The sequence below is a fragment of the Bos mutus genome, chromosome 16 (genome assembly GCF_027580195.1).
Source record: "Bos mutus isolate GX-2022 chromosome 16, NWIPB_WYAK_1.1, whole genome shotgun sequence".
Taxonomy (NCBI): domain Eukaryota; kingdom Metazoa; phylum Chordata; class Mammalia; order Artiodactyla; family Bovidae; genus Bos; species Bos mutus.
The window spans coordinates 16,959,216-16,986,633 of record NC_091632.1 but is presented as its reverse complement, the minus strand read 5'-3'; the positions used below and the strand labels follow the sequence as shown (position 1 = coordinate 16,986,633).

At 42.4% G+C, this 27,418-nt stretch overlaps 1 protein-coding gene across 1 annotated transcript in view; it reads left to right on the top strand.

Annotated features, from left to right (window-relative positions):
* The window catches only part of PTPN14 (protein tyrosine phosphatase non-receptor type 14), a 196,340-nt gene that overhangs the window by 69,026 nt on the left and 99,896 nt on the right, over positions 1-27,418 (top strand). The window contains exons 2-3 of the mRNA XM_005901280.3: positions 3,498-3,807; positions 15,338-15,507. Coding sequence (XP_005901342.1) covers positions 3,634-3,807; positions 15,338-15,507 — 344 coding nt within the window. The 5' untranslated portion in view covers positions 3,498-3,633. The remainder of the gene's footprint in view (positions 1-3,497; positions 3,808-15,337; positions 15,508-27,418) is intronic.

The following is a 27,418-nucleotide window of genomic DNA, read 5'->3' as shown; positions in this document are numbered from 1 at the left end:
CACGTTGTTGTACGGTGTACTTTTTATCCCTGTATTATGGATCGTGTCCTGTCAAATATGTATTTAAAAGCAGGGACTGTGTTTAGCAGTGGCTGGGATACATGTGCACCAAGCCAGCCGCATTCTTTCCTAGGTATTCAGAGTGGCACGCCCAAAGGTAAAGTGCCGGCCCAGGATGAGAAATGTGACTTGTGCCCACAGAGCAAATATTTTTCTCTCTCTGAGCCTCTCTAGTTTTTCAGTATAGGGATCGAATCTTGATGTCTCCTGCCCTGTGTTTTAGCAAGTTCATGGAAATGTGAGAGGGGTAAACCCTTTAAGGACTTCGTAGTTGAATGCTGATACTCTCTCTCTTTTTTCTCCTTTTTTGGGTGGGTCCCTCCGTGTTTTTTTCTGCCGATATCAGGAGATCATCAGGTTGGCCTATCTTGGAGGTAAACACGACACTCTGCCAACATAAAGTGATTTAGAAACGTTCATCTATTTTACCAAGCCCAGGTCTCTTGCATATGTATTTTAAGCCTTCATAAAACATGTACCTGTCACGCTAAGGAATGTGCCGAGGGCAGACATCAGAGGCTGGCCCAGGGAGTCTCGGGAGTGTGTTTGGCTGTGTTGTAGGGTTGTGTCCTGACAACCTCCTGGCTTGAGGCCTGGGGTGATTTCTGACAAGGAGTGATTTCTAAATATTGAAGCCATTAGAATTATTAATTCAAGAATTCCTGCAAGTAGCTATTCCTGTTTGTCTATCTAAGTGTTGGGGGCTCAGAGGTAGCAGCCTGACTTGGGGAATCAAATTAACAAAACGATCATATGAACAGGAGATGGTTCTTTATGCTTCACGGGAAACAGAAAGTTGAACAGAGAGGCCATGTGGACATGTCTGGCTTCTTTGGAAGATGAGAGCATTGGAAACCTTCCAGTGAGAGCCTTGCTGGCACAGGGCGGATGGTAAAGCTGCTTTTGTTGTTGTTATTTTATTCTTGTGTTGTCCATGGCAATAATGTCATCACTGGCATTCATGGGACATCTGGGGGTCAGTAAATCTTGTTATTAGTGAGTTAAATTTGGTGTAGTTTGGTGATGGGCTTTTGCATCAAGCATTTTGTAAAGGAATAAAATGAGAATAGGGTGGTTCCCCACATCTGTCTAAATATTTGGTGAAAAAAGGATACAGCTGTGATTTTAAATACATTAAAGAATTCATGTATTCACTTTTTCTTAAAAAAAAAAGTTGCAGACTAACTCATCATTAATTACTAATTTATAATTAATAATTAAATGCATATTCATCTCATTTTCTATCACCCAATAATAAATAAGATAATACAGTAAATAAAATAAGTATAAGTATTAAAAATAAAGACAAATAATGTTAAAAGAGGAGCAAGATTAGATTTTAAGTTCAGGATCAATGAATTGCTTAAATTATTGAATCCCACTTTTTCCATCTGTAAAATAGGGATTATAAATCAACACCAGAGAGCTGGTAATGGGGTTGAAATGAGACAATAAATTTAAAAGTTTAAAAAAAGTTCAAATTTCACTCCTTCTTTCTTGAGCGGACAGGCTGTATTATGTAACAACCTAAATAGGAAAAGAATTTGAGAAAGGATACATGTATATGTATAATTGAATCACTTTGTTATAAACCAGAAACTAACACAACATTGTTAATCATCTATACTCCAATATAAGATAAAAAGTTTATCTAAAAAAGAATAGAGAAGAGACTTAAGAAATTTGAAGTTAATGATACTTGAAGCAAACTTTGTGATAGCTGGGTAAAGAGGGGCAATGAGAGATAAATATCTTATTGAACTCCAAGTATTGCTGCCCATCTAAGACTTCTCCAACCTTATGGTTACACTGACTTCAATACAAGCTGTTGGATGGTTTTAATAGAAGGTTGGTTCTTAAGTAAACATAATATTTTATTCACTGTGTTTTCCCCGATCATTAAAGCAGTGTTCACAACAATAAAAACAGAAAATCAAGAGTAGTCAAAGGAACATTAAACCACAAAGTCTCTCATAATTCTATTCACCTGAAACAGCCATCATTAAAACTACCATGGGTACACTGAAGGAGCTTCCCAGTGGCTCAGAGGGTAAAGAATCACCTGCTGTGCAGGAGAGAGTTCAGTTCCTGGGCCGGGAAGATCCCCTGGAGAAGGGCATGGCTACCCACTCCAGGCAAGTATTCTTGCCTGGAGAATTCCTGGCGGGCTGCAAGTCCATGGGGTCACGGAGAGTGGGACACAACTCAGTGACTAACACTTTCACTTTCATACATTGAAAGAGATTTTCTTTACCTGCGTTGTCATAAGTATTCAGTTTTTAACTCAACCAGAGTTAATAGAGTAACTTTTCCTTCTGTCATCAGTGATCTCGCAGCACACGTTTTGGTTACCTATTTTTTTCAATTATAAAAGTGATGCTCTGTAAGTAGATTAAGAATAAATCTTTGTTAGAACACACAGAAAAGTAAAAGATTTCTCTCCCAAGAAGCAGCCACCCAGCAGTTTTCTGTGCATCCTTTCAGAAACACTTAATATATACACAAGAATGTGTCTTTCTCTACATATTTTTAATTTTATGCAACTGGAATCTATGCATACAGTAAGCATCTTGCTTTTTTTAATTCCATTTAATTCCATGTCCTTGATTGCCACACTAAAAATACTAGCTACCTAGCCTAATTCAAACAACTTTGCAAATGATATATTTAGTTCAATTGTCAGTGATAACACATTTTTACACTCTGTGGGTATAGTACTACTTACGTAACCAATCCTCTGTTGATAGAGAAAATGTTTCATTTTATGCTATATGTACATGCTAAGTTGCTTCAGTCATGTCCAACTCTTTGCAGCCCTACAGACTGTAGCCCACCAGGCTCCTCTGTCCATGATTCTCCAGGCACAATACTAGAGTGCTACTTATAAACAATTTTTCAGTGGATGTCCTTTTCGAAGTTGGACAAATGTACCTCTAGAAAATATTTCTTGAAGTAGTTCAGAGAGTAAAAGGATATATACATTTAAAGTTTTATGTATTATTAACCAAGCTTTGTTTTTTAGCATTTCATCAGTTTATACTCTCACCAAAAAATGTTTTCCCAGAATTTTCCTCAGTGATGGGTATTACTAATTTTTTTTTTGTCTGTGCCTATCTAATAAATGAAATATGATCTCTTAAAAAATGTAAATTGAAGTTGCATAAACATTGGTTTGAATACTGGCTTTGCCATGTGGGTTCTTGGATGAGTCCTTTTAATTCTCTGAACATCTGTGTCTCTAGCCATAAAGTGGATCTTGTCATATCACCATTGTAAGATAAGGTCAAGTGCAAGGGTTCCACCAAGGCACTTGGGAGCATCAGTTTGCAGGCTCTTGAATCTGGGCCTCAGGGGGGATGTGCTCATGTGGGAGAAACATGTGCCGCCTGGAGCTTCCCTTCCAGCTCGTAACCTTGCTGCTACATTTGTGTTTGCAGCGACCCTCCGGAGCGCCACGCCGGGCATGGACGCCTTTTTCCGCACGGGTGGTAGTGCCCCATCACGAAGCTGCTAAGGCCATCTCAAGGGCGTGGGCGCCAGGACACGAGGGCAGCATCCCAGGCCTGCAGAGCCATGCCTTTCGGCCTGAAGCTGCGCCGGACGCGGCGCTACAACGTCCTGAGCAAGAACTGCTTTGTCACCCGCATTCGCCTGCTGGACAGCAGTGTCATCGAGTGCACGCTGTCTGTGGAGAGCACGGGGCAGGAGTGCCTGGAGGCGGTGGCCCAGAGGCTGGAGCTGCGGGAGGTAAGGGCGCGTGTGTGAGGAGTGGAGAGGCCACAGCGCAGCCCGGGGACCCGGCTTGTCAGCCTCAGCCTGGTTTCTAAGCATCCTGTGATTCCCAGCACGGCCTCCCTCGTAACACCTTTCGGTGGATGCGGGGACCTGCTCTGATGCTGTGAGAAGCAAGGACACCCCCTAGGGCTTGCATGGGGCTGGGGGCGGTTGGGGGGAGGAAATAAGGGTGTGTGTGTGGCAGCTCCCTTTGCTTTCAGCCCATGAGGAGGCTGTAATGAGAGTCTCCTCCCCTAAGTCATTCATTCTCTTTAAAAATAATCAAGTGGGGTAGCTGGGGTTTTGATGTTCCAGCTACATATCAAGGAGAACACTCCCACGTATGGGATGGATATAGCTGCTTTTATTTTTCGTTTGTTTCTATACTCTCCTCTTCAAAGAGGGTAAAAAAAAAAAAAAAAGCATTTATTGTGAGCATGACCATTGAAGCTTTTTTTGTGGGAGCTTGTAAAATGGGAGTTTTGTTCCTCTTAAGATTCCTCATGACCCATGTTTTCTTTGGGCTTTAAGCAAACCCACGGTTCACCATTTAGACAGTCACGTTACCTCTCTTGAGAAGAGACTCTTAGAGCAATATGCCCTTTGGTAATAAGCAAGCCCTGCTGTTTTGCAGCCTTATAGACGTTCAGGAGAAGAGACTTTTGAGAGAGACCCACTCAGGCATTTGTTTCTTGAGAGCTTTGTAGGCTGGTAGGTAAGGGACCGTGGTTGAATGGTTGCCAGCATTGAAATGATGGCAGACCCCTGAGAGTCAAGCCCTCCTTAGGGTAAGGAAGAGCCTGTGATTGCCGTGGGCCCTGGGATATCATTGCCCAGTTCTCAGAGTGGTCCCTCTGAAAAATGATCACATTTGATCTGTTTCCTCACCTCTCAGGATCCACACCCTCTTTCCATTTGCACAAGGAGTTGGGGTCAGAGAAGGTCTTCCTCTCCCCTTGGCACCTACCGCAGGCTGCCTCTTATCCTCTGAAGGACTGTTTCACCTGAGTGCTTGTTTCTCTGACTGGTCTTCATGTTTATACATTGGTTTCGGTGTTCAGGTCTTCCTTTGACTTTTCTTTTCCTGTGGAGGAGACTGTCCTGCCCAAAGGATACATGTAGCTTGGTAACTGACACAATTGGATAAGCATGTGAAAGGTTCTGACCTTGGTGGTTGATAGTTGGCTCTTTTTACCTTATTAGTAGCACATTGGGGTGTATGCATTTAAGCATCCGTGTGTAAATCGGCATAAAACATGCATGTTTTATAGTTTGCTGCTGCTGTTAAGTTGCTTCAGTCGTGTCTGACTCTGTGCGACCCCATAGAGGGCAGCCCACAAGGCTCCCCTGTCCCTGGGATTCTCCAGGCAAGAACACGGGAGTGGGTTGCCATTTCCTTCTCCAGTGGATGAAAGTGAAAAGTGAAAGTGAAGTCGCTCAGTCGTGTCCCACTCTTAGTGATCCCATGGACTGCAGCCTACCAGGCTCCTCCATCCATGGGATTTCCCAGGCGAGAGTACTGGAGTGGGTTGCCATTGCCTTCTCAGCTTTGTATTAAGAAAATGAAATAAATTTTTATTTCAATTTTGATATACATTAATTACAATTGGTGTTGTATTAGATAACTTAAAAATAGACTCTAGAGGGGAATCCCTGGTGGTTCATTGGTTAAGACTCTGCGCCCCCAATGCAGGGGGGCCCAGGTTTGATCCCTGGGCAGGGACCAAGATCTCACATGCTACAACTAAGAGTTCACATGCCACAGTTAAGACCCAACGCACCCAAAAAACAAAAACAAAAAGCCCAAAACATTGTAGGGGATTTCCTGGCAGTCCGGGGGTTGGGACCCCATGCTTCCATGGCAGAGGACATGGGTTCAGTCCCTGGTTGGAGAGCTAAGACCCTGCAAGCTACATGCTGTGGTCAAAAAAAACCCCAAAAAACATAGGCTGTATTTTTTAAGGCAGTTTTAGGTGTATAGCAAATTTGAGTGGAAAGCACAGTTGTTCCGCCCACAGTGCTTCCCCACTCTCAACACCCCACAGCAGGGTGGCACCTTTGTTACAGTCAGTGAACCCACATTAACACATCCTATCACTCAAAGTCCATAATTTACGTGAGGGTTCACTCTTGGTGGTGTGTGTTCTGTGGATTTTGGCAAATGTACAATGATCTCTGTCCATATGGTAAACTTGTTTTTTAATGAACAGTGATTTTTTAAATATACTCAAGCGTTAATGAAAAAGGATACGTGTTTTAGGGTTAAACACATATTCCTCTTCCAGCAAAATGAAAGGTCATCCTGAGGCACCTTGGGTCACCAAAGGCCTCGTTGTCTCTCTGCTGGCCTTTGACGGTGTCCTGTATGACTCCATCCTCCTGTTACTGAATGCAGGTTCCTGTGTTACTGAATGCAGGTTCGTGTGTTTGATACACAGTGAGGCCAAACCGACATGTCTGAGTTTGGGGCCAAAAAAAGGTTTATTGCAGGGCCAAGCAAGGAGAACCGTGGGCTTGTTCTCAAAAATCCCTGAACTAATATGGTAAACTTTTCGAAGGTCAAATCTGGTTTTGAGTGCACGGCTTTGCTGCCATTTCGGTTCCCAGGCCTGGTTCATGTGATCAGTAAACAGTTATCTCCTGGGGAAGCAGAATATGACAGGGTCTCTGCTCCCAAAACCCCAAGAACTGGGAGAATAGGAAAAACAAGAAACAAAGAAAGGGAACATCCTGTGCCAAGGTATAGAAACAGGAAAGAACATGGAATTTTCAGGGAAGGGCAGAGGGCAGTTTGTACTGATCTGTGTGTGTGTGTGTGTGTGTGTGTGTGTGTGTGTGTGTGTGTAGGGGTTATGGAGGAGAGGAAGGAGCAGGTGGGCAGATAGGTGGAGACCACTTTTGAAGGGTTTGATGCGTCTAAGTACTTTTAACTATTAACAGATCCCATAGGACATTGTTCCTAAAATGTGTCACGAAAATAATTAAAATAATCACCACCTTTGAATGCACCGTGTGCTATGCTGAGCACCTTTTGTTGATCAGCTCATTTAATGCTTCTTACAAGCCTGCCAGCGACTGCCCTTGCCGTCCACTTTTATGGTCCAGGTAGGCTGACTCCACTGTTCTAATTCCCAGGGACGTGTGATGGCAGAGAAAGGGGCCGTGGTAAGATGCTTTGAGAAACACTCTCATAAGTCCTGCAGTTAAAAAAAATATATGTGCTGAGCTCGGTGTTGCACAGTTATTTAAGCCTTCTAATAAATACTCTTTGACTCCTTTAGGGAATAAAACACTGCCTTGAAATAGAAAGCCATCAAAAGATTCCAAGCTGAAGCATGGCACAGGCACCTTGCCTTGTAAGAAAGAACCAAGTGGTAGGAAAATGATGGGGACTGGAGTGGCCGGAGGAAGTAAGTGAGCACAAGTGTGAGCCACTCAGTCGTGTCCGACTCTTTGTGACTCCATGGACGATAGCCCGCCAGGCTTCTCTGTCCGTGGGCTTCTCCAGGCAAGAATACTGGAGTGGGTTGCCTTTCCCTTCTCACAGAGATGCCAATTAGACATAACAAGAACCTGGTAAGAGGAAATAAAATGAACCCTTTAAGAAAAAAAAATTTAATTCTTTTGAATGAGTTCAGAAAAAAAGGTATGAGTTTCTGACTGGGAACTTTTATTAAGGAGGAGACTTGAGAGATACAGGAGGCTCAGAAAATTTAGAATTCTGATAATACAGCTACAATATATTTGAATCAATGAGTTTACCCTTTCCCTTACCCCCAAATAAAATCTTGTGTGGAACTCCAATAGATAAGATGGAGCTGCTCTGTTTGCTGAGGGGATCGATAGGATTTTCTGGAGTCCCGTCTCCTTGTGCCTTTCCCACCCCCCACATGGCTTGAAAAATAACTGCCCTAGATTGGGAGAAAAATAGCTAAAAACAATGCTGCCTTATGATTAACTCTCATATTTGAAAAATAAAAACATGGAGAATAGCAGAGTTTAGTGGCTAGGAATGTGAACTTGAACCAAACTGTCCGAGTTTGAATCCTGGCTCTGTCACTGACTTGCTCTGTGATCTTGGGTAGTACCCTGTGCTTTTGTTTTCTCATCTGTGAATGCAGATGGTAAGGGTAGCAGCCTCCATGAGCTGTTGAGAGGATTAAGTGAGTTAGTTTTTGCAAAATTGCCACTGTATCACAGTGTTGGGCACACAGGAACCACTCAATACAGTGGTCTCCTTGGCAAGACAAACCACTCAGATCAGACAAAGAGAAATATCGTATGATATTGCTTATATGCGGACTCTGAAAAGAAATAATACAAGTGGACTTATTAACAGAAACAGACACAGACTCACAGACTTAGAGAAGGAACTTACGGCTGCCAGATGGGGATGGGTGGGAGGAGGGGAGTTAGGGAGTTTGGGATGGACATGTGCACACTGCTATAAAATGGGTAACCATCAAGGACCTGCTCTGTGGCCCGGGGAACTCTGCTTAGTATTATGCAACAACCTAAATGAGAAAAGAATCAGAAGAGGATAGATAGCTGCATATGGATAACTGAATCACTTTACTGTACACCTGAAACTAACATAGCATTGTTAATCAAGTATTGTCCAGTATAAAATAAAAAGTTAATAAAAAAGATATTACCCAGGCCCCTCCAGAGATTGGACTCTCACCCTTTCATAAGTCTCCTTGTTGCATTTTTAGGTGGCTCAGTGGCACCCCACTCTAGTACTCTTGCCTGGAAAATCCCATGGATGGAGGAGCCTGGTGGGCTGCAGTCCATGGGGTTGATAAGAGTCGGAAATGACTGAGCGACTTCACTTTCATTTTCACTTTCATACATTGGAGGAGGACATAGCAATCCACTCCAATGTTCTTGCCTGGAGAATCCCAGGGATGGGGGACCCTGGTGGGCTGCCATCTATGGGGTCGCACAGAGTCGGACATGACTGAAGCAACTTAGCAGCAGCAGCAGCAGCAGTCATAGAAACTATGATCTACCACTGAGCCAAAATCTTTCAGTTCCTTGAACAGTTACTAATTTCAGATTGTGCTGTCCAGTAGGATGGCCACTGGCTACATGTGACTATCGAGCACTTGAAGTGTGGCTAGCTTAAACTCAAATGTGCAGTAAGTATAAAATATACAGCAACTTTTGAATATCTAGTATGACAAAAAGTTAAAATAATCTCATTCGTCATTTTTATATTAATTACATAAGTAAGTAAGTCAGTGTTAGTCACTCATTCGTGCCCGACTCGTTGTGACCCCATGTACTGCAGCCCACCTGGCTCCTCTGTCCGTAAGATTTTCCAGTCCAGGATACTGGAGTGGGTTGCCATTTCCTCCTTCAGGGGATCTTCCCGACCCAGGAAAGACCCAGGGAAGAAGTTGCATAATAAAAGCATAATACTTAGAATGACCATTTTAAATAAAATTTATTGAAATTTGAATTTTACTTCTTTGTACTTTTTAAAGTAGCTACTAGAAAATTTTAAATTAAGTATATGGCTCACATTATATTTCTGCTAAATACTGCTGCTCTAAGAAAAGCAAGGAGGCCACTTTAATAGTAATAAGGAATATAAATAATTACAATAAAATGTAAAAATATGCTGGAATTACTTCCTTTAGGAATAATCTTGACTCTACATTTTTTTTCCTGAGTTATTTTTGTTAGAATGTAATTGCTTTATAAATTTGTGTTAGTTTCTGCTGTACAATGAAGTGTATCTGCTTTGTATAGATATATCCCCTCCCTCTTGGACCTCTCTCCTACCCCCACCCCATCCCACCCATCTAGGTTGTCACAGAGCCCAAAGCTGTGCTAGACAGCAGGTTCCCACTGGCTGTCTATTTTTGCATATGGTAGAGAATTGACTATACTTTTTCCCTTGTGGCTTAGAGGGTAAAGCGTTTGCCTGTAATGTGGGAGATGTGGGCTCGATCCTGGGTCGGGAAGATCCCCTGGAGAAGGAAATGGCAACCCACTCCAGTATTCTTGCCTGGAGAATCCCATGAATGGAGGAGCCTGGTAGGGCTACAGTCCACAGGGTCGCAGAGTCAGACATGACTGAGCGACTTCACTTTCACTTTAATTAAAAAATAATAAATTAAAGAGAGATAAATAATAAAAGTACTTGAGACTATTCTTTCTGGCCATATTCTATTCAAGACAGAAAACTTTTTTACTAGGAAATCCAGCACTTTGTGGAAGGATGAATTTGATAACTCTTGGGTCTCTTCTAAGGCTGGAATAAGAGTCCTGGTTTTAAAGGAGCCTAAAAAATCCATAACCGTTTCATAGCGTTGGTGATTATCCTTTAAGTTATCCCCCTTTTCTTTTACAAATTTGTATTTTCATCTTTACTGAAAGCTGATTTATCCAAAGCTAAAAGTTATGATAGAAGCGTCTCACATTTTGCTATTTTCATAATGGCTAGAGTTTATAAAGGTACAGCATCTTAACATGCATTTCCTTTCATCAAAGTAAAGCTAGCCTACACTAAAGACATTGCTATGGCTTGATTTTATGTTAATCTTTTGGGAATTGGAAATTTATCTGTGATAATGGGAGTCCTCGAACACCTCATTCCCTGGCCCCGTGAGATAATAGCAGAATTTGCTGTGTTTTATAGCCAGCTTAAACACATCTAGATGTGTTTGTATTTGCAGGGGACTAAAATAATCAACCATGATTAAGAAACGATTGAAGAGTAGGCTACTGGGGAGATTTATGAATTTTGTACTGTGTTTCCTCTTTGTAAAGATTATAATGTGAAATCTTATCAGCTTAATGTCAATTCTGTAAGGTAAATTGGCACCGTGTCTGTTTTCTTGATAGACAGATTGTAGGTGAGGTAATCCCCTAGTCTTCATCTTTTTGTGCATTCAAGTGAGTGGTATAGCCTCTGAAGGAGGGGTTTTTCTTGGCTAGATTTGCTTCTTGGGTCTGTGTTACTCTGCAGTTTCTTTTCCTGTACTTTTATGAAGAGATTGCCTAGGAAAATGAAGATGGTGCAGTTGTTAATTATAGACGTGTCAGTTATAGAAATCCCAGACTACCCAGAGTAGAGGTTGATTGTGCATAAGTTGTTTTTTGCAGTTATCCAACTGATGTATGGTGGTTTATTTTCCAAAGCCATTGGAATTTAATTGCGTGAACTGCTATTTCAGAGTCTGTGTCTAGTCATCTTTTGAAGTATTTTCCATACCTCAGTGAAGGTTTGAATGCTTGTATGTAATTCCTCTATATTTTATGTGGAGGCATCTCAACCTTTCTGCTTCTTAATTTACAACCAAACTATATGCTCCTACAGAGAAACCCTTACAACCTAATGCAAGGTATTTTAAACTTTTGCTTCTGGATGATTACCTCTTCAGAATGCTTGAGATAAGATCACTGGATTTAATCCCTGGTCCCTAGTAATTGCCAAAATTGTGTCTGTAACCCTTATAAACAGTTAGCATTTAAGCTGTGCTGTTGGTCACAAAACTAGAAAAACAAAACCCTAAAAAAAATAAAAACAAAACTTTACCCTCATTAATAGCTACTGTGGGGGATAATACCATTTTTACAGATAAATGGACAGCAAATCAGAAACATCTCAAATTGTTTTTAAAGGCCTTCTTCACTATAGTCTTTTGATGATCCCACAAGAGGGATCTAACTTTCACGCTGGAGGATTTACAGGCCAATCTGCCACTGAAGAAACCTGTTTTTGTGGGCTCACATACACTTATGCTTTCCTGTTAAAATGCAAAACTCCAAACCAAATAAACCAGGAAGCTACTCATATGCAAATGACAGTTTAGGGAGACTCTTCTTCCGTTGTTATTTTAGTCGGGCATTTTTAGCAGTTGATTCAGAGATGTGGTTCCTCTCCCTGGGAACTGGTTCTTCTGTCTTCTTTTTCTTATCTGCAGTGAACGCCTTGCAGAATTCACGGCACCAGAGCTGTTTTTCTCTAAAGAAAACTAGAGAAATAAAACGGGATTTAGAGCTCACACAGAGGTATTGTGAGGCTTAGATGGACCTGGCTTATGTTTGGTGCTTTGGAGATAAACCAAGCAAGCGTCTCAGGCATTTTACTTGGGCAGTGCGGTAGAATCCTTTCGGTCGTGGAGGAGGGGGTTTCTGTTCGGAATCCACCACGTTTTCTTCAACCGCGTGGCACTGTTTAGCAGAAGAGCTCAGCTTTCAGAATTCAGCTGGAGTTGAAATTGGCAGGTGGCTGATGCACAGGCCTGGTGTGGCCTCAGCTGGGCTGGATGGGATTAGTGGCCCCTTGGATGATACACAGGAAGTTACCTGGCGCACGTGTTAGTCTGAGTGAGAGGTTAGGTTCTGGTTCTGTTTCTTGTGGCGCACTGTGAGACATGGCTGAGTAAACGTGCGGCCTTGTGAACTTGAATAGAGCAGGGTAATAAGAACTTGGAGACAGGGTCTTTCTCCTCTGTTGAGCTCTCCAGAGCAGGCATATGGCAGAGGAAGAATAGGGAGGGGTGAGGTGGGAATGGAGAAGTTACTTGGAGCAGAGCTTTACGAAACAGTGTCAGATGGGGTGGATAACTGAATTCAGCACTTCTAAACTAGGTCGTTCTGGCCATAGCAGGTAGAAACTGTGTCCTCCAGGTTATCTGCCTCTTCTGCACTGTAACCCCATTTCTTGAATAGTTAAATAATGGTTTCTTTGGATAAATGCATGTGAGTCACCCGGAAATACCCTGTGTCTTGTGGAAAAGGCTGTACCGCAGCAACAAAAGTATCTTATGCCATGGATTAGGTTTTGACATTAAAAGTGGTTTGCCTTGTTATTTGGAATTCTATATTATTAATTATAGCTCAAGACTATTTCCACACCATGATTCCCTTATACCTCGTCACCTTCCTTTTCTGTGTGTGCACATGCACACACATGTATATCTGGGAGTATATGTGTATTCCATGGAATACTTTCTCAGGGTGTTTTTTCTTTCTTTCTTTTTTATTTTGAAGAGCAGAGATCAGGTCTCGTTTAATGATTGGGTGGGAAGGAGAAAAGGAAACTTAAAATACTGGTCTTTAAAGCACAGGAGAAGTAAAACTTACCTTTTTTTTGTTTCAAAATCAATTATAGAATGTTGATGCAGTTATTGTGGACCCTTTATAGTTTAAGTGCTACTAATTTGAGTGAATGTTACAGTTTGAGTGAAGTAGGGACCATAAAATCATACCTCCAAATGTCAAGACTGCTTTTAGTGAAAGGTGATAAATCATGGCTGGCCTGCAAAGCAGTTGCAAAGTTTGCCCTCACTTTCTCCACCCAGGCTTACAAAAGGGCTCTTTTCCAAGTAAAATAATTATCACATAGCCCATCACTGCTTACATATATTACCTCATTTATCATATACAGACTCACTCCTAGTCATCCAGAATACTGTGGAATACCCTTATACGGCACTGTGCTCCATGAAGGAATTCGGTGCAATGCAGAACTGCATTGGATCTTTTTCAGATGGTTTATTAAATTAAATCCCCGGATTGCCTCATTTCAGGCTAGCCTAAGCCCACGTGATAGATCCCCTCGGAAAGCTTCAGAGTGATATTCCAGTGTCCCATAAACACCTTTAATGAGACTCTTAAAGAAACTCTTTGGGGAGACACTGCTTTGTGATGTTTTTCTTATACCTTTTAGATTTTTATGTTACTCGTAGACCTTCCAGCTTCTGCTTTTGCCTGCCTCTTCTCCTTTATTTCCAGATAACTTCTATTTTCTGATTCTGTGGTTGACAGGGATGCCAATAGCGGCTGATGATGAAGATGCTTGAGGCTTGTCTGCTTTTTTTTTTTGTTAGTTAGGGTGATGATCGTGGTGATACACAGCTGCAACAGAAAGCACCATTTGTGAAGTAGTTATGTAAGGTGGGCCACGCACATGGTGGACGGTCTTTATCTCATTTATGCCCCGAACAGCCTGTGGCTGATGGGGGTAATCACCATCCCCATTTCGCAGAGGAAAAAGCTCCGAGACTCTGGGAGGCTCCATCACTCATACAGTTACAGAGACAGTGAGTGTAGAAGCTGAGAGATGAACTGACGTCAAAGCCTATTTTCTTTCCGTTCAGCCACATTTCATTTCTTCTATATCATCAGTCACATTGGAACAACTAATGGACTCGCTGGAGCTGGAAATGAACAATAGGGTCAGAATCCACTCAAGCAAGTTGGCCTAAGTTTTAAATAGAAACATAGCCTTGGTTCTGTTTGTTGGCATTTTGTTGCTCGAGAAATGCATAGATTTCTGGTGTTGACTTGCCCTGTGAAACATCGTGGAGGAAACGGTCCCATCTGAAAGCTCACACATTTAAAAATATCCTTCAGAATATTTAGATCTGCAATTTTATATAGGGAAGGATATGTCTGGTTTTCTAGTAAACTCAGAGTCAAGACTTGATTACTCATTTTGGTGGCGTGGTGACAGGATTGATGTACTGTATCGTTGAGGGTGCAGCCAGCTGTAGTGGGAACTTGGGCACAAAAATGCCTTTGGAAATTAAACATTGTAATGAAATCATGCCTTTGAAGGCAGATTTCCAGGTGTGCTGTAAACCATTCTAGGCTATAATTGAAATATAAAAGAATGCTTCAAAAGCAGTGATCTGTTTTTTTTTTTTGGGGGGGGGTGACTGCTGTGCTAATCCTGAAATCCTAGCATGAATTAATATAAAGACAGGATTGGATGCATAAAAGTACCTGTTTTAATCATTTAGCACATTGTTCAAAACTCAACCAGTTGAGGCTTCAAGTCCAAGGGTGAAAAATCTCACTTTCATCTATCAAATCCCCCCACACTGATCTGCCAAGAACAGCCACCGGGGGCTCCTGTGGCAGCTGTGAAGAGCAGCTCCTTCCACTCTCCATGCTTAATATGGGGGAGAGACTCGCTGCAGTTATGTATAATGAAGTGGTCGAGGCCGATGTTTTTTAAGGTACTTCATTAAAGCTCAAACAGGGTGAATCCATTTTCGGTTCAAATCAGGTACCCTATGAAAACATTCTGCGCTGCGGACGCTTGACGTTGGCAGAAGGTTCCACCTTTGGAGTTGAACAGTAAGTTACTTTGCAGCAGGTGCAGGAGCTGTGTGTGCCGCTGCCAGCGAGCTCCACGTGAGATCATGAAGCATTCCGAAAGCACAGGGAAGTCAGCCTCGAGATCTTAGAATAAGTCCGCATGGTCTCCAGTCGGTATCACCCACTGCCCTTACCTAACGCAGGTGCATCCGTGCCCACGTGTACAAAGAGCAGCCATGGGTAGGAATACTGCCATCTGGACACTCGGGGTGGTTTACAGTAAGTACTGTGTGCCTCTGGTTTTTTTTTCAAAAGTTCCAAAGTAAAAGCTGTATCCTTGTGTCCGGGCTGGGGGACCAGAGGTGAGGTTAGACGCTGGAGTGGTCTCAGGATGCCCCTTAGGAGGCCTGAACTGACGCTCTCTTGTCTTTTTACCTAGACACACTACTTTGGCCTTTGGTTTCTCAGCAAGAGCCAGCAAGCACGATGGGTGGAGCTGGAGAAACCTCTGAAGAAACATCTGGACAAATTCGCTAATGAGCCTCTGCTTTTCTTTGGAGTCATGTTCTATGTGCCAAATGTGTCATGGCTTCAGCAAGAAGCCACAAGGTAGGTGCTTTTCTCCGTGTTCCAAGTAAGGGTGTGGAGTAACTGAGGCTTCAGACGAAGTGGATGAGCTGGTTGATTTAAGGGGGGTGGGGGGTGTGTGTGTGTGTGTGTGTGTGTGTGTGTGTGTGTAGTGGAGGAGAGGGGAGGTAGTTGGGGATTGTTTACCACTTTGCAGCTTTAGAATTTTTGTTTGAATCCATGTAGCTCATGCCAGCGTTTCCCTCTTCTGCTTGTGAGGTAGCAGTGATCCTGAGACAGGTAGAATTTTGTGTCTAGAAGCATAGAAATATTAATTGGAGACTGTAAGTAAAATAAATATGCTAGAATTTAATTTAAAAAAATTAATTAACCACCTAATGCTGTTTGGTCCACTTGTTCCCTCAAAATGTCCCCAAACAAAATGCATCATCCGACTTCGGATTTGAGGATTGAGAAGGTCACTGAAGATGGGAGTAGAGTTGAGTAAAGCTCAGACAGGGTAAGAGTTTTGGTTTGGTAGGTTTAATACAAAGAAATAGGAAGCCAGCAAGCAGAGAGACCTGGGGATTGGCCCCACCCTCCTGCTCATTGGCTGCTTTTCCTGGGAGAAACCCTGTACCGTCTTTGAAATGGTATTTCTCCCCCATCTGTAAAATGAGGGATTTGCATCTAAGTCTTGAATGATCTGATGAGTCTGCAGCTCTGTGAATGAAATGAGTATGTTTCAACTGACGTTCGTTAAAATATGCAGGTGGTGGGGGGTGTTTCCTTATCAAATGGTTATTTCGAGTAATGAAGGGAATTGCATAAACTCTCTACTTATAAGCCTTTTACTCTGATCATGGCATTCAGAGTGCTTGGGAAGCAATGCCAGTGACATCTGGGATAAAAGGAACAGTATGCTACTTGATTATTATATGTGTCATTTCTTAGATTTTAAATTTCTGAAATAAGGATGCAGTTGAAATTTTTATTAACATTTTAAGGTGATAGTGTCCATCCTCTTCTTTTTTTAATCCAAACTATTGTTACATAGGTGGTGTTTCTATAAAACAGAGGCTGTGAGAGAGCTGACTGACCCAGGAAACCTACATCAGTCTTTCAGGTGTCATTCATTTGAAGCACTTAATTATATACCATCATGTGCTGCTTTTTTGAGTGATTTCATTTAAGTCCTTTCTGTCTAAGAAATTATCTCCTCAAATCTCCTCAAGTCAAATCAGATCAAGATGATTTCCTCCAGCTTTTGAATCCTTCTTGAGTTCTTTATACAGTGTTAGGAACACAGCATTAGGTTAATAAATACTTGCTGATTCATAGCTCTTGGACCTTTAAATGCAAGACCATGAAGGCCAAGGGTGAAACATGGACTATGAATTAATGCATACTGAGAAAAGTTCAGCCTGTAAGAAAAAAAAAAAAAATGAAGTGGTGTTCCTCTAGACAGATTTATTCTGTAAGGTCTATTTAGGAAGAGCAGTTGAAGTGGTGAGGGACACAGAAATTATGCTTTATGAAGTTAAAAAAACAAAAGATTGTTTAAGCTTAAAAAGATGAAGACTTGCAAGGGTGCAGTAGCTGCCTTTGAACTCCCATGGGGAGGGAATTCTGTGTCAGCTCTGAAGAACAAAATTAGGGTTAGTAACGATGAAGTTCAAGGAGTTGAAAGACTTTGGTTATTTGGCTTGACATAAGAACAGAGTTTCTAATAATTAAAGCCATATAAAAGTGGAACAAGCAGACTTACAATAGAGCAGGCTCCTTGGTCTCTGGGATTGCTGTAGTTCAGGGTGAATAGCCTGTGTGGTGTCTTGAAGAGGAGACTGCCATATTGGATAGGATGTTGGAATCATCAGTGATTCTCAGACCAGGGCTTGCTGGATCACAATTAACCCAAAGCATTTATTCGAAATATGGATTCTAGGACTGCACCAGAAGTCTGAACTTGAATGTCTCAGGCTGGGGATCACAAGGATGTGTTGTTTAAAATAAGCAATATTCCTCAGGTAGTTCTGATGTTCATTCAGACTTGGGAATCAATTAGTTAACCTATAAAACTCTTTACAGTTTCAGATTTTCTAGATAAGTAAACAATGCTGCATTATTTGATTGTCAATGTTTGCCTATAAAAGCTGAAACAAAGCATGTTTAAATCTCAAAACCTGAGGTATAGAGTAGGAACTTTTGACTTTCTTTTTGCTTGGTTAGGTTGGTTCATGTAAGAGGTTTGATAAGGAAGGAAAGAAGTGTTTTTCAACAGAGGAGTTTGAAGCAGACTCTCTGTTTGAGCAGAAAAACTAACTGAAAATAATTCAGAACTTTGAAGGACATTTTTTTTAGATGTAAACTCTGGAACTAACCTATGTAAATTTCAGGTATAACCTTCTCTCTGTGGGAAAGGATATTTGTAATTAGGAGCTGGGTTTGCAAGAGGAGTTTTTTGGTACTCCTCCCCCTCCCACCCCTGATCCCCCTGCACCAGCATTGCAGGAATTTTTGTGGTCTCAAAGGGCCCGAAAACTGAAATGTGCCAAGGGGTGTCAGAGCAGGTCAAAGACTTATGCTGGAGAGATGGAGAAACAAGAGAGAAAAGTGTTGTAAGTAAATAAAGGAACATTGATAAAGGGATAAAGAAAAGAAGCAGGGAATTCCATCAGGGTTCAGTGGTCAGACTCAGCGCTCTCACTGTGGGGGCCCTGGGTTCCAGCCCTGGTTGGGGAACCACAATTCCATAAGCCACACAGTGTGACCAAAAAAAAAAAAAAAGAGAAAAAAGGAATGTATATACTTGGGAAGGTTGAGGGCCACCAACCATGATCCAGATTTGGCTCACTGAGACCCACCCTTAGTTTTGGACATATAGACCAGAGTGTAAAGGAGGCCTCATTCAGACAGAAGAACATTTTGGAGTGTTCAGGACTTCTGAGTTTGATGTTAGAGATGAACATTTAGCTGAATTCAAGTGGAAGAGAGCTGTAGTACTAACAATCATTAGGAGCCCTAGGGAATGTGAACCTTCTTGGGAGGTTTTAGAAGCCTCTGGGGGCTCCACTGAATATTGAAACTGTCTTCCAGGCAGAGCGGCCAAGGAGAAGCCGTAGTGGGGTGGGATCCCAGAGCGCTGTTTCACCGAAGGCCCAGCAGCGCTCACAGGAGCTGGCTAGTGACCGGCTTCCCAGGCAGTCCCTGTTTCCTGAGTGACCAGATGGCTCAGGTGCAGACGGACTTGGGCTTCTGAGAGCACCTGGGATCTGCAGCTTCGACACAGAACAGTTAGTCTTTGTGATGCCTTGCACAGTAAGATGTTTGCATAGATTAGAACTAGAGATCTGTCTTTCATTGCAGACAACCCTTTGGAGGAGGCAACCATTCAACCATCTGTGCTTGAAAAATAAGCCTTTGTCTGGAGCCCACCACACTTGTTTTCACGCAACACATGTTTGCAGTGATTTGGCTGCCTCTATTTGAGAGTGAAACAGGTTCTATAACATTAGCCGCTTCTTCTCTGAATAAGAACAAGGAAGTTAGAATTAATACTGTCTCTGTGTGTGTATGTGTGTGTGTGAATCTATATAAAAACACACAGAGATGAAGATATATTTAATGTATATTTCATTCTGTGTGTTTCATTTCTGATCTTCAGACAGTTCTATCCTTGAAAACTTGCAGGTTAATACAGTATTTGGAACAATGCACCAAAAATCAGAAAAGGATGTTGATTGCATGCTGTTTAAGAAGGTGATTGACTTTATTAAGATGATCAGTGTTTTTTAAATTAGAAAATTGAGACACTGTTTTTAAATTTAAAAAATAATAATTTTACTTATTTATTTGATGCTGTGCTGGGTCTCTGTTGGGGCTTTTTCCCTGGTTGTGGCGAGCAGGGGCTACTCTCTATTTGCAGTGTGTGGGCTTCTCATTGTGGTGGCCTCTCTTGGGACCATGGACTCTAGGGCGTGTGGGCTTCAGTAGCTGTGGCTCCCGGGCTCTAGAGCACAGGCTCAGCAGCTGTGGTGCACAGGCTTACTTGCTCCTAGCCCTTCCTTACTGGCATGTGGTATCTTCCCAAACCAGGGATTGAACCTGTGTCCCCTGCATCAGCAGGCGGATTCTTAACCCCGGGACCACCAGAGAAGCCCCTGTTTTTTTTTTTCCCTTTAATTTTGATGTACTGTGTTTCCTCTCATCTCCCAGATATGACTTTTCAAAAACAAGCCTCTTCATAAGTGAGGGAAAAATGCCAAGATAACTATGGTGGAGTCAGGGATGAAACAGACAGTTCAGAACCAACATTTAGGTGGTGATTGAATAGAAGACCAAAGTTATCAGAGGGAGAATACACATAGAAGTACACATAAAAGGGGGAAAAAAAAAACTCTTAATATTCTTAAAGAAGTGTGAAAAAGCTGGTGAAGAGGACACACTAACAGACAGATGGAGGATGAGTCATGAAACCATGAAAAGGAAAGAGATTAGGGAGAGAATTCTCTCCAAGCTGTAAGATACATTACCTTGGGGCTTTAAAAATGTTCGTTTTTCCCCCTTTGGTTAAAATGACTCAAGGATGGACCACCATAATTTTTTCCATTTTGCTTGGCTTCTCTTCTGCCTTTTTGCCAGCTTTTCTGTTCAGCAACGGGACTCTGGTTAGGAGTTTATCTTCCCCCGTTCTGCCCTCCTCCTGACTCAAAGGAAAGATTTTTGTAATGTGTTTTAATGATGTGCATAGCAACAGGCTCATTATAAACACATGGTGTTCAGATTTTTCTGGACACAGAATGAAGAAAGATGGTTTGTGAGAGGTGGAGAAATTCTTAGTCAAACAGAAGGATCCTTAATAATAGCCAGGGGAAACCAGAAAGCTGCTGGCCAAGATCACTGCTTTTCGTTTAGGACTGGGGTTTTTCCAAGTCTTCCTCCAGTGAGGAAGTCCCTCTTTAGTTTTTTCAATACTAAAGAGAACACTTTGTAAGAGAAGAAGTAATTTTTGAAGAGTGAATTGGCTTCGAGGTTGAAGTTCCTTCACTGCATGCATGATTTCTAAAATTTTCAATTCTGGGGCATTTTTCTGTTATCAGAACATGTTTGTCTTCGCATTATCCCTGTTGAATGGCCTATTTGCATATTGCCAAGGGCCTTCTGGGCTTCCCGGATGGTTCAGTGGGTAAAGAATCTGCCTGCAATGCAGGAGACATGGGAGATGTGGATTCTATCCCTGTGTTGGAAAGATGCCTCGGAGGAGGAAAATAGCAACCCTCTCCAGTATTTTTGCCTGAAAAATCTCATGGACAGAGGATCCTGACAGGCCAAAATCCAAAGGGTCGCAAAGAGTTGGAGACAACTGAGCAACTAAGCAGCAAGCAGCCAGGGGCTTCTAATTGTCCTAAGAAGGCCAGATAGCCTGTCCTTCTTTTCCAGGACACATTTGTAGCCCGCTGTGGAGGTGGGGTGGTCTGTGCTGCTAGAGGTGAGCGCCGTTTAGACAAAGCAGTGGAGCCACCACTGTGGCCAGCACAGTTGCTCTGCCCTCCAAGGGCGGTCTCGGCACACTGCAGCACATCCGGTGGGAACTCCAGGTCTGTGGGACCTGTGGCAGGCTCCCTCCACCCAGTGGGCGCTGCCTCTGTGTGTTCTGCACTTCTCAGCCTCTGTGGGTCGCTCTTCTCTTGTTATCACTCTTCTCCTGTACATCTCCCAACTTCCATAAAGTACTGGACAATGAGGCTACATGCTGCTGCTGCTAAGTCGCTTCAGTTGTGTCCAACTCTGTGCAGCCCCATAGATGGCAGCCCACCAGGCTCCCCCGTCCCTGGGATTCTCCAGGCAAGAACACTGGAGTGGGTTGCCATTTCCTTCTCCAATGCATGAAAGTGAAAAGTGAAAGTGAAGTTGCTCAGTCATGTCTGACTCTTCTCAACCCCATGGACTGCAGCCTACAAGGCTCCTCCGTCCATGGGATTTTCCAGGCAAGAGTACTGGAGTGGGGTGCCATCGCCTTCTCTACTAGCCTTCTTGGTAAAACTGCCTGGTAGTTATTTCCAGAAAGATTTTGAAAAAAAGTCTTAATCTCTTTATGGACTAGTAGGGAGCATTCCACAATGTTAAATGTAATTCCTTGTCTGGGAAGAACTAATGGGGCAATGTGTCATTCCACTAACTGGAAATATATGGCCACGGTGAAAGCTGCACTCTTTCGGTGCCATAAAGAGCATGGGTGCATTTTCTGTTACGATGGTGAGTGACAAGGGAGGTATAACATTGTTACAGTGTTAGATGGTGGTGGGGAGTGTACCCCACTTCCAGTTACATGTTTTGGGCTATTGACATTTCTGTTGATGTTTAAGGTAGATTCACTTAAGACGTTTTACATCCCTGTGAAGGTCAAACTGGTGTTTTTTTTTTTTTTTTTAACTAGGCTTCAAGAAGTGGTTCCAGTGACCTTACAAAAGCTTTCTTCACCTTACCTTTCTTGTAAATACCTAAGGTTTCCTCCTTAGTCTCTTGCCATCTGCCTCGAGTGCTATTGTAAACAAGTCAGTGTTCAACCAGTGTTTAAAATGTCTCTTTTAAAAGCTCTAATTATGGTAACGTTTCCATTTCCTTTTACAACACCATATATTTTGTTCCTCCAGTTCTCTGAGTTCTTTTATTATTTTGAAATGTCATTTTAATGGCTATTTAAAGTTTACCCGTGGGCTGGGAAATAGGGACTCCCTTCAAGTCAGACTTAAAATTCAGCATGAATTCCCTGTGGATAATATAATTTGCTGAGAATGGCAAATCCTTCTCCGAGCCAGCTCCAGCCAGTGAATGAGAACTTGTTCTCTCTCTGTCTGATGATTGAGAACGAAATTGTTTCTGCCAGATATTTTAAGATGCTGTTGATACTGAGATTTAATCTCAAACATTATACTGTGTGGCCAACGTCACGAATGATGAGATGAGAGAGGAGGATAGCTGTGCGCCACAAACAGCCATCTTGAAGGCCAGCAGAATTGATTCCCCAAAGGAGATGAGTTGATGAAAATGTGAGTTGCCTTTTGCATTATTTCTGATTTCAACCTTTGTGTTAAGCACCTATTCCATGTTAAGACACTTTGCTAGTCAGTGGGAGTATATAATGAGCAGATCTCAACATGTCCTCTCTCTTCTGAAAGAGCAGTATCTCCAAGCAGCATTTATTTCATTTCCACACATTTGATTTATTGGAAATTGGAGTTTGTCTGTAAAGCTTACACTGCTCATGTTATTTACTTCCTGGCGTTTGCTTTCTCGCTCTTTTCTTGAATCACGGGGAGCCTGGTAAGTGTCTTCCTGGCCCAGCTTTGTGGGCCTGTGACCTGTGCAGTTATTTGCACGGGGCCCCACACTCAGAAAGGTACTGAACTTGGCTTTGTGCTCTGCTGCCATTCTTTTGAAATTCTTAATGATTTTTTTTTTTGGCTGCAGCAGGCAGCATGTGGAATCTTAGTTCCCTGACCAGGGATTGAATCCGTGCTCCCTGCAGTGGAAGCTTGGAGTCCTAACCAGGCAGCATGTGGAATCTTAGTTCCTGACCAGGGATTGAATCCGTGCCCCCTGCAGTGGAAGCTTGGAGTCTTAACCGCTGGACCATTGGGGAAGGCCCAGAAATTCTTAATGATTTTTGAATAACGAACCCCGCATTTCATTTTTCACTAGACTCTGCAAATTCTGTAGCCAGTCCTGCCCAGGACAGCCTGCTACCTACGTCCCTGTTCATTCATCTCTGCTGGTTTTATTGTTGCCTTGTGACTTGCTGGGCGGATCTGAGTCTGCTGTTATGGGTGTGATCAAAGAGAAAGAGTAAATAACAATAATAAAAAAATCCACAGGGGAACAAAAATAAAATTTTCACTCTGTATGTGCACTCTGACAGATAGTATGGAACAGGGAGGCCTGGTGTGCTGCAGTCCATGAGGTCGCAGAGAGTCAGATACAACTTAATGACTGAACAGCAACAGCATGCAAATAGGAAAATAAAATTGAGGCGTTAGTAACCATTTCTGCCCCAGGACTTGACTTACTGGAAAAATCCTGCAGAGTTGGGGGAGCCATTAATATTCTAAAATCAGTTGAATTTCCTTTAGAGAAGCTGATTAATTAGCTTATCTCAATCCTCAACTAGGATTTCCTTACGTTTTTCTGTAAAGAGGATGACTCTCCAAAGTTTAGACTTTTATTAATTAAAGCAAAAGCACACCTTAGTGCCTACCTCATCATACCAAGTCTTCCACATGTATGGATATCCTTTTTATCCTTCTCTTTCCCCTCTCAGGAAAAAGATCTCTTTTGCAAGAATATGTAGAGAGATAGAAGGTTAGGCAACAGAACAATGAGGTGTACCCAAATAAAATGAAGTTAGTACTTAAACACAATCTAGTTGTTTTTTTGTTTAAAATTCTCATTTTTAATCATATGGCTAATGTGTATTTACTAGTATTTGATGATCTGTTCTGAAATTCTCAAAAGCAAACAAAAATCATGTGTTTCTGTTGAGCTGCTTGGATATAACTTGATGTCTTAAGCGAGGGCAACGATTTTGGTTTTTTTTTGCATTCCCTGATCTTCAAAAATACATGTATTCATTTGTTTATTCACTGATTCATTGATTCCAAATGGTTCTTTATCAGAGTTGCATTGCAGGAGACTGAGAAAGATCCAACATTTGACTCATGGAGTAATAAAGGTTTATAATACAGCAGGGATTAAAATTTTAGAATATTGAATTTGTTCAAAAGCCTAGTAGAACCCAATGATCCCACGCAACAGTGTCTACCTTCAGCTGAGAGGTAGAGAGAGGGGGAAAAGTAAACAGTAGTGAGGAGAAGAGGTGTTTTGTCATGTCAAAGCATGCCAGCTATGCTGTATGGATTTTTTTTTAAGAAAGCATCCACTTCCTTAAAAAGTATTTCTCGGATTTTTCGGGATACCATTATAATGGGTGGGATTGGGAGGAGTGTGTTAATTTCAATACTGGGTTTTTTAAAAAATCTTGCAGGGAGAGAGAGGCACAGGAGGGTAGATGTTTTAGAATCCTTTGCTCTGCTTTTTCCCTGGCATCTCAGTGAGGGGGACCTTAAGTTGGGGCAGAATGGGTGGGAAGGGAGGAGGGAAGTGGCTGGCGTGCGGGACTCCCGCGTGAAAGAGCCCCACAGTGCCTGAGCAGCAGCAGCATCTAGAAAGCATAGAGTCCTTTTTTGTGCTTTTATGGCATAGCTGTTTTCTGACCCAATACAAGACCTCCAGGCCTAGCCAGCAGGGCCTGAGAATATAACTCTATGGGGTTTTGTGGAAGAAGGTAGTTGGTATTCTGTCATTAGACAGAATTTAATAGTAGTAACCATGAGAGTGGCTAGCATTTATGTGTGAGGTACTGCGGTAAGTATTTTCCGTAATTTTCTTTTTTGGCCCTCACTTGTATGCTTAGTCGACTGCTCAGTTGTGTCCAACTCTTTGTGACCCCATGGACTGTAGTCCGCCAGGCTCCTCTGTCCATGGGGATTCTCCAGGCAAGGATGCTGGAATGGGTTGCCATTGCCCCGCCTCCAGGGGATCTTCCCAACCCCAGGGATCAAACCCAGGTCTCCTGCATAGTAAGTGGATTCTTTACCGTCTGAGCCACCAGGCTACAATCCCATAAAGGGGTTCTATTATCATTCTCTGAAAAAGGATTGTGGGTTTTTCCCCTAATAGAAGTTTTATTACTGATAAGTGGAGATTTTATCCATCAATTAGTTGAATCCTTCACATTTCATTGCCAGAGAAATACTTCTGTCCACATGTCCCCTGACTCCCCAGCTTTACTAGAGAAGCAGGAGTGGGGGGTAGTTCCTACTGAAGGGTGAGCAGAGAACAGCAGGGGCAGGAGTACTTGGAAATCAGAGATGATGAACTAGCAGTGTGAGAGCTGATGCTGGTCTCCTGGTGGGTTTTGTTGTACCTGCACCATTTTTTAAAGAGTTGGACTTGGATGCCTTGCAGGTAGGCATGTGCTATCCAGTTTGCCCATTACCCTGACTCCCTGTGGTGCAATATGGACTCCTTCATGCGACCTGCTGGCTCTGTAGGCATTTAGGTTGTGACCGCTGATACTTGTACTTTCTGTATAACTTGGCGTGCTTCTCAATACTGTGATCAACCCATATCTCCGCAGTGGCCCATCTGGATCTGTGGCACTCAGAGTCCAGCTGTCTTCATGCTTTAGCCACCTACCAGAAACTGGATGGTCCAAATGGATGTGCGAGTATCGTTCTCCGTACATCCTTGTTTGAAAGTTTCTTTCTATGTCAGATCACTGCAGAGTGCCAGATAACATGTTCCTGTACTTTATGTGGTGGAGATGTGGCTCAAGTCTTTCAGATTTCCCCTCTTTATTGCTTTCAATATCTGCCTCATCTCTGATTACTCATAAAAGATTCCATCCATCAGAAAGGTACTAAATGTTCTGTAGGGCCAAAAAAAAAAAAGAAGAAACCACCCAAATTTTAAGCAAACATAGCTTATTTGAAAAAGTAGTTTGCTGTCTATCAAGGTAAACTAAGCTTTACCAGAGTCATGGCTTTATACCCAAACGTGAGATGCCACACATTCTAGAGGCCATTTGCTTTATTGTACAGATGAAGGAGATGACAGCTAGGGAGAGGAAGGGGCTTTGCCCACAGTCACACCGCTGCTTAGAGACGCAAGTCTGGCTCTTCAGCCAGCACTGGCATGGTTTGTAAGTTAACCAAGGATGCAGACATGGGAGAGGATTTATTTAAATTTCCAAAAGCCTTACCCCATACTCCCCTCCCTTGCCCTGCCACAGCTAAGACACCCTGTGAAACTGGAAGAGATGTGTTTTGTCCAAGGGAAGGAAGCAGTTTAGACGGAAGAAACAAAGGGCAAGGGAAAACAGGCACTTCTTTGAATGGAGTCCTTTAAATAGTGAGCCTTCTGTCGAGATTGGAACTGAGATGGGTTTTATTTAGCATTTTTATCAGTGATCTGCCGCCCTGGGCATAGAGTGAAAGTGCCAAGCTTTCAGATGACACTAAGCCCTTTAGAAGAGTGGAAAATTGAGACATTGGAAATAAACAGTAGAAAGGTGTCAGCCAGTGTCAAGTTCCCAGGTGTGACTGTGAAAGGATGATACTGTGCTCTCTGGTGTAATTTGTGAGCGGAGGGGAGGAGTCGTCATAGCAGGGACATGTTGTAACGTGTTTCAGTTTACAGCAGCCCAGCTCTCAAGGTTAGCCCATCAATCTTGTGCCTGCAGCTGGCCAGAATGAGTGGATGCGTTGCCAGTGTAAAAATGTTTCCTGCCAACATGAAAAGGTGTTACTGTTATTCAGAGCAAATCCCAGCAAATTTTACGTAAGTTTCACTAAAATACAAGCCAGACACATGATAATTTACCAGAAAATCAGAGCAATGAAGAAGCAGTGTTAGAAACAAATGTTTTTGACCAGGACACCAAATGTTTTGAAGAAGGTCTTCAGAAGACATGAACTGTGATAAATAAACAGAGAAACCCATAGATCGAGGAAAACTCAAAAAGGTCAGTAATTTGGATCCTTGAAATAAATGACCAATTGTGAAAAGATGGATATTGGTGGAAAATATGAATGCAAGTTAGGTATCTGCCAGACTGCACTGTGTATATATTTTGAATGACTAATAGAATCAGTGAAGAACTGGTATTTGGTCTAATCTTCAAGGAAAATATTAGCTGGAAGTAAAATATAGTTCAAAACCAAACTCTGCTGTAGTAGATTTGTACTCAGGAAATCTACTTTGCAGGTATTTGTTTCTTGGCCAGGGTCTGTAAACTCCCTCAAACTCAGCTTTTGTGTTTATACTCAATTAGAAATGATGCCAGCATAGCTCCTGTGAGGATTAATTTGGAAAGCACCCATTACTATGTTCAGCA